We start from the raw sequence: 9489 nt of genomic DNA, 5'->3' as shown, positions 1-9489 counted from the left end.
TGTATGTGCAAGAATTCTTGGTTTGTTCAGCTGAGAATTCCCTGGTTTTTACTAACCTCTTCGCGCGTGTGGCGAGGAGCAGCTTAAAGCTCGCGGTGCAGGGACTTGCAGATGGCAGTGGACCGAAATTTTTTTCACGACGGCTAGCGATGAGTTATCAATGGCAAATTCGAAGCAGCAACAGACAGCCACGAAATTTTGATCTCACTGCGTCGGTGATTGAACTTTGCTGAGGATTGCTCGCTGGACTAAGAACTCGCCTGGAATTGCTGAGCATCGGGCTCATGACACGTCTGGACAGCAGCTTCGTCGTCAAGTTTGGAGTGATGCTGGCGGAGCACGGCTGTACGTTGGTGGATGAAGAACTGAAGGCTGGAACAGTAGGCCAGAAATTGTTGGGCACCGGTAATTGCAGGAGCAACGTGGAAGTGGAAGTATGGCAGAAACAATGATGACTTAATGGATCTTGGGAGGCGGTGATAGAGCAATCCCAGAGTTGGGACCGAAAGAGCAGATCTCGTTTCTCAATGTGGCTGTGTATTCAATACGTGTGGCCCCCCAAAACCCTACCATGAAAAACCTTTTAATAGGCCGAAATTAAGGTTTTAATTTCCTTTTCAAATCAGCATACGCGAAGATTTTTTTTTCGCACACAATATTACTTTTTTATTTTCCACATCTCCTGATTTTATCGGCTAAAGATAAGATTGCAACCCGATTTTCTTAAATTCCAAAAATCCACCGTAATATCATTTCAAATCTCCATTTAGATAATTCTTGTTATTAAAAGAAAACAGGCTCGGACCAATTTACTTGCTTCATGAGCTTAGTCTGGCCTGCCAAATTAAAGCTTGGAACCACTAATTCAAATCCATTCACCGCCGATCCAATAAAATGCAAAAAATATAAATTAAAAAATAAATGCACCTGAATCTATATACAATTAATATTTTTGCAGGGATAAAATTGACCCCTAATTTTCTATGCAATAAATTATCGGATCGCCAAAATTTAGGTGTCAACATAAATGAAATTAGGTATTGAATGGGCACTAGTTAATTGACTAATGTAATCAAGATTGACTAATGTAATCAAGTCTTTGGCCTTAAATTCCCTAGTTTTGTAGAAAGTGGGGTATACTCACATACCTCACTTGGTTTTTAGTTGGCCACAATAAGCTTATGGCGACTCATCATTTGAAAACCCTTATAGCGTTAATTTAACTTAATATCGTATGCCCCAACGACACGTGAGGTAAAGTTTTGGGAGAGTTCGCACTTAATCAAATGCCTTAAGGTCATCATTTAAGCATACCTCTAAACTTATTTCATTTCCCCTCTAGACAGGAAAGGTTGGTCGCAATGGAAGATAGAGAGATTGATACAGTTTAGGTTGGAGACTTTGGTGAGATCAAAGATGCCATTTGCACTCTACTTTTCATAATCTGAGCTTTCATTTTGGATTAATGCATTCTTCATCTTGAGTTGTTTAATTGTTTAGGATTTCTTTAATGCGGTTCGGGTCGACGCGGGTGTTGTACCTGAATTGAATCAAACTGAATTGTCAAGGTACATATTTTTTTGCTAACTACCCAAATTGGAATGAAAATAGAATTGGAGACATCCAAAATTTTCAATTCAATTCGGTTTGAATACTATTTATACCCTAGAGTTTACGATCTTCAATTTGCTAAGCTATAAAATGAAATTACACAATTAATCTTGATCACAAATTTATCCAATAAGTATAATCGGGTGCTTCAATTAATTCCATCCATTTTATATGATCGAAAAATGTAACACTGCCTTTCTAATTTTTCAATTACACTTGAGGTTGATATGATGCCAATTAGGTGGTAAATTAGCAAAAGGAAGATTTAGCCGTATATGAAGTTACTGGTCAGCTAAATGTACACATCATATATCTCACAAAGAAAAAACACTTACACTAACAGTGACCCAAAACAAACACCGGTACATGAAATCAACACAGCCCAATACTCCCATTGGTTGTCACCATCTCAATCGCCGTCGTCACCATCTCAATCGCCGTCATCACCATGTCGATCTCTCTCTCCCACCAACCTCGCCCACTCCAATTCTAACCTTCCTATCTCCAAAAAAAGAATGGCGGGGGCAACATTGGGGCTTCAGCGGGGCGGGGGAGACTTCAGTGATCGACACTTCATTGACCGGGTTATGCCAATGCCAAAGATGGTGCTTTAGCGTGGCGGGGGCAACATTGGGCAAGGGGTAGCTAGAAGAAATGTATGAAGCTCAAATGGTTTCATGCACAAATCTCTCCAGTCGATACACTAACTATCAGCGAAATGCAAGCAACAAATCTAAACGTCCAAGTTCGTACCAGAAATGAATCTGGTGCGAACTTGAGAATAAGAAAAGAGCAAAAGAGTTGGAGAAAGAGAGCATAAATATCTTATCATGACTAAATTTTTTTTTCTAAGAGACAAAAGTTGTTCATAATACAAAGAGAAAAGGAAACAACCGCTTTACTACCAGTTTATTAGTGACTACAACCGCACTCATCAAACAGTTCATGTAAAACTAAATAGTACTTCTGGACGCAACATCCACATAATTAGCTTCAGAAGCAGATGAAATCATGTCATGAATAGATGTTCATGTGCTTCATCGAGCGGAGAGTTCAGTGATCGACACTTCATTGACCGACAAAGGTGTGGAGCCGCTGGTATTTTGATCATGTCCTTGGTCATTTGCGATGATGTTCTGTGGTGGTTCCGTCCAGCTTCGGAGGAAAAAGGCAGGTTCCCGTGGCACTGGCAGACTAAGAGTTTGGCTGCTCAGCGCAAGAACTATGCTTGCCATGGTAGGTCTATCAGCCGGATCTTCCTGAACACATAGAAAGCCAATGTGTATGCATCTTAGCACTTGGCTTCTGGAATAAGATTCTCCCAATACCGGGTCCAAGATTTCCCAAGGCACATTGTCCCTCCAATGTTTCCAAGCCTAGAGTAGTTCAATTGGACACAACAAGTGAACCACAGAACAATATCGTTGCTTGTGAGCACAAAACAATTAAATCATTTAAAAAAATAAAAATAAAAGAAAAAAACTTACATAGCTTGCGAGAGCTTCACCTCCATCAGATTGGTAGTAGTAGTCATTCCTCTTGCCGCAAATGATCTCGAGGAGGAGGACGCCGAAGCTGTAAACATCGGACTTTTGAGAGAATTGCCCATGCATCGCATATTCTGGGGACATGTAACCGCTGAAAACCACCACCAAAACCATAAATGTATGGATAACAGTCATCTATACTAATACCCTTATCAATTCTTAACTAGAAGAACCTAGTAGTAAACTTGGAAAAATGCAAAACTTACTAGGTTCCTACGATTCTTCTAGTGTTTGCGTTAGTTTGATCAACTCCGAAAATCCTTGCCATGCCAAAATCCGAAATCTTTGGGTTCATATTGTTGTCCAGCAAGACGTTGCTAGCTTTTAAATCACGGTGAATGATTCGAAGCCGAGAATCTTCATGAAGATAGAGCATCCCTCGAGCGATGCCTGATATTATGTTGTAACGTCTTGGCCAATCCAATTGTTTGCTTTTCTCAAGGTCTAAGTAGTGATTTAAGGATGTGAACGAGAACGAGAGTAAGTATAATATAGGAAGTCTAGAAGTTAGATTTGAAATGACATATAAGATATGGTAAACAAGTATTCGCTCAATCATCTATATCAGACATTAACTTAAGAGCTCAGCATAAAGCCAATGAAGTGGAACTAACCGAACACGAAGTAGTCGAGGCTTTTGTTGGGCATAAACTCATATACCAGTAGCTTTTCCCCTTCTTCGAAGCAAAATCCAAGCAGTCTCACTAGATTCCGGTGTTGAAGCTTCGCGACCAACACAATCTCATTCTTAAATTCTTGGAGGCCTTGCTCTGAGCTTTGGGATAGCCTCTTCACAGCGATTTCTTGCCCGTTGGGAAGCCTACCCTGAAAAAAATTGTGAATGGTGACAAGATCCCACGAACTCTTCAAGTCATGTCCTTTATTTGTTATTTAAGGTTAACGACTTCCTGAACTTTTAAGCGATATTTAATGTTTGTTTACGTCGTCCACACAAGAGTGCCGAGGACACCTTTAATGATAACAAGTAAGCGCTGACCAGAGTCATTCTTATAGCTAGAGAGACAAAATTAGAAAATTTATCATCAAAATTCTTTAGAAAAAGAGAAAGATACAGCCAACTTCTTATACCCGATACACTTTCCCGAATCCCCCTTCTCCAAGCTTATTGCCTTCTGAAAAGGAATCTGTGGCAGCCCTGATCTCGCTTAGTTTGAATTGTAAGCTTTCAGCAGTTTTGACCTCGTCTTTTGCTGAAGAAAATGCAGAGCAATCAACATGAGATCTCCAGAATCCGATCAGAAAAAAAAAAAAAAAAAAAGTCAACATTTTGTTCTTAACATGCCATTTGGGTTTTCGTAATTATTTAACAAAAACGTAGGATTGGTTTTAGATTCCGCACCATCTCTCAGAAGGCGAATATAAATCAAAATCACGCAGTTCTCCTTCCCACACTACTTAATCCTTATGCTAAGCTTGATAAGAAGTCAGTCAAACAGAACTAAGATGAATAACACAAAACTATTAATAAATCCACTAACCAGATGAGACCATCAATGGATTACTTCTTCTCCTTCTAATCAAGCAACAAACGGAGACAATTACCACAACAAAGAGAGCTGCTGAACCTATCACAGCAACCACAATGCGTAATGACTTCGAGATATTACCTGCCAACATCAAGCAATGCGTTTAATCCAATTTGAAATCGAAACTCATGATTGTTAACATTTCAGAATAAAAATGATTCTTTCCATGGCATGGACATCCAAACATTCAACTCTACTTATCCCCATTGATTGATACATGGATAGAAAATTTCATGTGTCTCGGATAAAACTTTATCCCACATAGCAGGTGCGGACTTTGAATGAGAGTTGTGATTCATGAATTTAAAATCAGCAGTAACATTGAAATTCAACCAACCGTTGGTGACTTGTGCATTTGCAGGTGGAGGAGCAGCAGGGTCGGTCTTGGTGACTGCAGTTGGTGGTGGCGGAGATGGCAGCAGATTGATGGGATCAGACTGGAAAAACGGGTACAAGTCCCATCGGAAAATGCAGCTCGGCTTGTTAACACCCCCGCCTCGTTTTCCATGGCAACAATCTTGATAATCGTTTATGCATTCCCACAAGCAAACCCGACAATCAATCTGAGACAAATCAGGGCTGCACTGCAACAGCGCGAACATGGTCTGGGTGTTCGGTAACACCGTTCTCCCTCCTATGAACTTGAGCTCTGACGTCCCCATTGAAGCCCTTGTTGCCAGCTCCTCTGTAAAATTCCTCCATGTCCGATCGAACTGATCCTGATCCATCGTGATGTTGCCTGTGTTATAATACGTTAGTGTCGGAAATGCCTGCTTCACGCCGTCCATCGGACCATCAGCGTAACGGATGATGCAAGGAGGATCTTCTGTCCCCCAGCTGACCGCAGCTTTTTGGTTTGGACACTTGATCCTCAAATCTTCAGCAGTAGAGTTTAGGCACTTGAAGCAACTGTCATTTGAAGAGTCGCCTCTGCAGAAACTGAGCACGTAAACAACGTCCGAGCCGTTCCCTACCTTCCCAGAGTAGAACCCACCCTTCGAAGTCACATCGCTAGGGAGAGAAGAGAGGACAAGCTCACGGTTCTTGGCGTAGGTGCTGGCGGCCGTGAAGTTGCCCGTGTCGTAGCAGAATTGAGCGTTTGAGAGGTCGAACGTTAGGATGAGAAGACAGAGAAGGACAGAAGGAAGACGAAGAAGAAAAGGAGGGATTGAAGGAGGCTGTGCAGACATGGCGGATGCTGGCTGTTTCAGCTCCATTGTTGAAGATGAGACGTATGAGCCGTCCTCTGTGGAGGTCATGGTTGGATTTTAGTAGTGCATGGAGCCAAAAAAGAAAAAAGAAAAAAAAAGTGGTTGATAGAGATTTTTTTTTTTTTTTTTTTTTGACAAGGTTGATAGAGATTGAAGTAGGTTAGAAAATAAAGGAAGAAGACCATCACAAGATCTTCAACTTTCATTGGTAGATTTTTCCCTCCACAGGGAATGGTCAACGATAGCGGCTTAAATGGCGCGGGATACTGTTCCTTCCACAAAGAGTGGTGCTAGCATCACCGCCTCACACGGTGTGACGGTCAAAGAACGTTTCCTTTTTCAAACGCAAACAATTGGAAGTTTCCGAGCAAGACACAAGTCTCCCTCTCTTTCATCCAAGATGTGTGGCTGAGGATTGACCGTCCATTTTCCAAGCTAACGGTACGGTTAGCTAAGCATTTTCCACAAACGCGTGGTCAGTCTCATCGAGGCCAAAGTTGCTCGTAGGAGCAACGCGTGCATCTAGCTTTACGCGGATGAGTTTGGAACTTTGGGTCGGACCTAGGGGTGTGCATGGTCCGGGTGGGTGGTTCCCGACCTAGAACCGGGAACCGCCGCTAAGGACCGGTTCAAAAAATCGGAACCGGGATCCACCCGCGTTTATTGCATGGATCCACCCGGGAACCGGACTGTCCGGTCCGGTTCCTAGGTGGATCCATGGAACCGATTTTGATGCCAAAAATTCTGGTTTCACGAGGAGAAACCCACCGAGAACCCAATTCAATTGTCGTGAGAGAAGAGAGACAAGGTGACGGGGATGGACAAAAGAAGGCAGCGAAGGCGAGCGGAGAACTGTTGGACCCTTGTACACAGTGATTACTAATGCACCAAGAATTGATGCAACGGTTCCCACAATGGAGCAAACAAACAAGTCAAGAATAGAGCAAACAAACAAGTCAAGAACTTAAAACCCTTCTCCCCCTTTCGCCTGCCATCAATGGAGCTAGCGAGTGACAGGCATGAGCGAGCACGAACTTGCGAGAGATGATGAAGGGGCAAGGAAGGAGGACGAGAGAGGAGAGGGCATTACGGTAGAAGGCGAAGGTGTACTTGTTGAGCCCGTCGGACATTGGCCATTTTCGCCACCACCATGCTGCTCGCTTGAACCGAACCACCATTATCATCCCCACGAACGGCAGCGAACCCCAGCCCTCCCTCCATCTCCATCTCTCTCTCTAGCTCTCTAGCTCTCTTCTCGTTCGTGGGTGAAATAATTGGAGGACCCCGAGAAGCTTTCCTCTGTTTTACGGGACCACCATCGATTGGATGATTTTGTTTGACTTTAAAACTGACGGAAGACAAAGATCTCTCCCTCCAACGGAAGACAGTGGCGGAGGAGGAGCAGCGGCGGCGTGGATACTCGGGGATGAATCAAAGACGAAGAGAAGAAACAGAGAGAATCGAAGGCTGAGGAAGAAAAAGAGAGAGAAGAGATGCGAATTAGGGTTTCGCGAATTAGGGCTCCGCGAGTCGCGACTTTTGTTTTGTTTAGTATTTTTTTAATTATAAATAGGTACCGGTCCGGTCCGAGTGGGCGGGCGGGCGGATCCGCCCACGTAACCGGGAACCGAACCGGTTCCCACCGGTTCTCAACAATTGGACCCGGGAACCGGACCGGTTCCCTCAAGAACCGCCGGTTCCGGGCGGTTCGGTCCGGTTCCCGGCGGTCCGGGCGGTTCCCGGGTATTTTGCACACCCCTAGTCGGACCACGTGAAGAAACGACTTGATAGGATCACATGGTGCATTATAAGTAAAGAATCCAAGCTATGATAAATTGCACATATACAATGGAGTTACATATTCTTAAATTCTCCCTCTCTAAATTTTTTTTTATTTGGAAAACAAAATAATTATGTCATCCATGGCCATTGCGTTAAATGAATTACATGTACAAGAGGTAGCTTCACTGATATTTATAGTATTAATTAGTACATCTAGCATTACTCTTTCTCAACGATTAACTTGAAACGTTCAATGAGTTTAGAGAACTTTTCAACTTATCACCTAACAACAAATGAAAAACGTTTTCTTTTATTAAAAATAATATTCTCGATCTCATACTAACCAAGATTTTGAATACTTGCCCATAAAATTATGTGGAAATTCAATTATAGGGATGAAAATATAATAAGTGCCATAACTTATGTACGATACTCATTAGAGTGCTATATCTTTTAATTGATTGCAGGAATGCTATTACTATTAAAAGCATTCACTTAAATGCAGTAATTTTTAAATTTATCACTTGAGTGACATCTCCTGTTGGATTTTTGACATTTATGGTGAACAGTTATCAAAAGCTATGGCATTAGAGTGAGACTCGTAAGCGAATGACTACTTACGCATGATTTGTTTTGTTGAATATAAACTTTTTTGTTCCTCTTGAATTGTTAACAATTTTTCTTGTCACATGAACCATCATGCCCGCGTACGTAAGGCTGTTGTCTTGGACATAATTGATTTTGTCACAATTGTTGACCTTGACTTTTGCAATAAATCTTCGTCGAGCCCAGTTTCGTAAGTACTTTAATCAGTTTGGTACAACGGGTCAGAGAATGCCATATCCCATGATAGAGATTGGGATTGGGGTAGAAAAGGACCGCAACGAAAAGTATATGGCGAAATATTCAAAGTTGATCTTTTCCAACATAAGCTCCTATGGACCAGGTCAAAGTGTTTTTGCATGACATGACTAAACCATGAGTGCTTTGTTTTCTTTACATAATATTAAATTATGATGAAAAAAGTACAAAAAGATATTTTGATGATATGTCAATAATTTTTGAATTTTTATTATTTTGAGTTTTATTATTTTATATTATTTTATTATTTTTCTTTCTTTTTTTTTTTTTTTTTTTCCTTCATTTTGGTTGGTGAGGTGGCCCCAGTCTAGATTTGACAAGGGCCATGACCCTTACTAGTGGCTAGCGAGAGATTTCTAGCCATCACCCAATGGCCGGTGAGGATTGTTGGTGACCCTCATCGACCAAAACGAAGAAAAAAAATAAAAAATAAAAATAAAAATGAAAAAAAGAAATTATAAAAAAATTCAAAAAATTAGCAAAGATTATTGAAAATGTCTACATCAGAGCTGGTGTGTCACGTAGGACGGTCAGCATTTGCATTAGTAACTTTCTACCTAAATTAACTAGATGAATTAAATTAGTACAAATATAAAATAATTTATGACTAAATTAATTCAATTAAAATGTTTAAGACTAAATTGACATCAATACATTAAATTTATGAATTTTTTGGTACTTTTTCCAATTAAGCTATAAACATCCTGTTGACACCTAATTTATTTTTTCAAATACATATTAAAAAAAAAAAAAAAACGCGAGAGGGGCTGGGTCGGGCCGAATCTGACCTTGGCCCAACCCGCCCCTCCTCTCTTCCTCTCCTTCTCGCGCAGCCCGGCCCAGCCTCCCTCTCTCTTCGGCCCGGCCTGCTCCCCCTGGCTTGTCTTCTTCCTCCAAGTTATCCTGCGCGCGCAGGACCAACAAAAAGAA

General features: G+C 41.5%; 1 protein-coding gene across 1 annotated transcript; it reads right to left on the bottom strand.

Moving 5' to 3' along the window:
- Positions 1-2425: 2425 nt before the first annotated feature.
- Positions 2426-5971, bottom strand: LOC104447048 (putative cysteine-rich receptor-like protein kinase 35). The gene is made up of 7 exons (XM_039314153.1): positions 5043-5971; positions 4658-4786; positions 4248-4369; positions 3773-3983; positions 3365-3602; positions 3099-3249; positions 2426-2987 (listed from the first exon to the last, which is right to left on the bottom strand). Exons 1-7 carry the CDS (start codon positions 5962-5964, stop codon positions 2649-2651), a joined length of 2112 nt encoding a protein of 703 aa, XP_039170087.1. The 5' UTR covers positions 5965-5971; the 3' UTR covers positions 2426-2648.
- Between the last annotated feature and the right edge of the window lie 3518 nt (positions 5972-9489).

This window comes from Eucalyptus grandis, chromosome 5 (genome assembly GCF_016545825.1).
Source record: "Eucalyptus grandis isolate ANBG69807.140 chromosome 5, ASM1654582v1, whole genome shotgun sequence".
NCBI classification, from domain to species: Eukaryota; Viridiplantae; Streptophyta; class Magnoliopsida; order Myrtales; family Myrtaceae; genus Eucalyptus; species Eucalyptus grandis.
Note: the sequence above shows the minus strand (reverse complement) of the source record. Positions and strands in the feature narration are given on the sequence as shown.

Bases quoted from the DNA above. Each gene is read 5' to 3' on its own strand.
- LOC104447048 (XM_039314153.1), bottom strand. From the start codon at position 5,964: ATGACCTCCACAGAGGACGGCTCATACGTCTCATCTTCAACAATGGAG. The intron at 4,787-5,042 runs GTTGGTTGAATT...TGATGTTGGCAG, and splicing joins AAATGCACAAGTCACCAACG to GTAATATCTCGAAGTCATTA. The intron at 4,370-4,657 runs GTTAGTGGATTT...CATTTTCTTCAG, and splicing joins TCCATTGATGGTCTCATCTG to CAAAAGACGAGGTCAAAACT.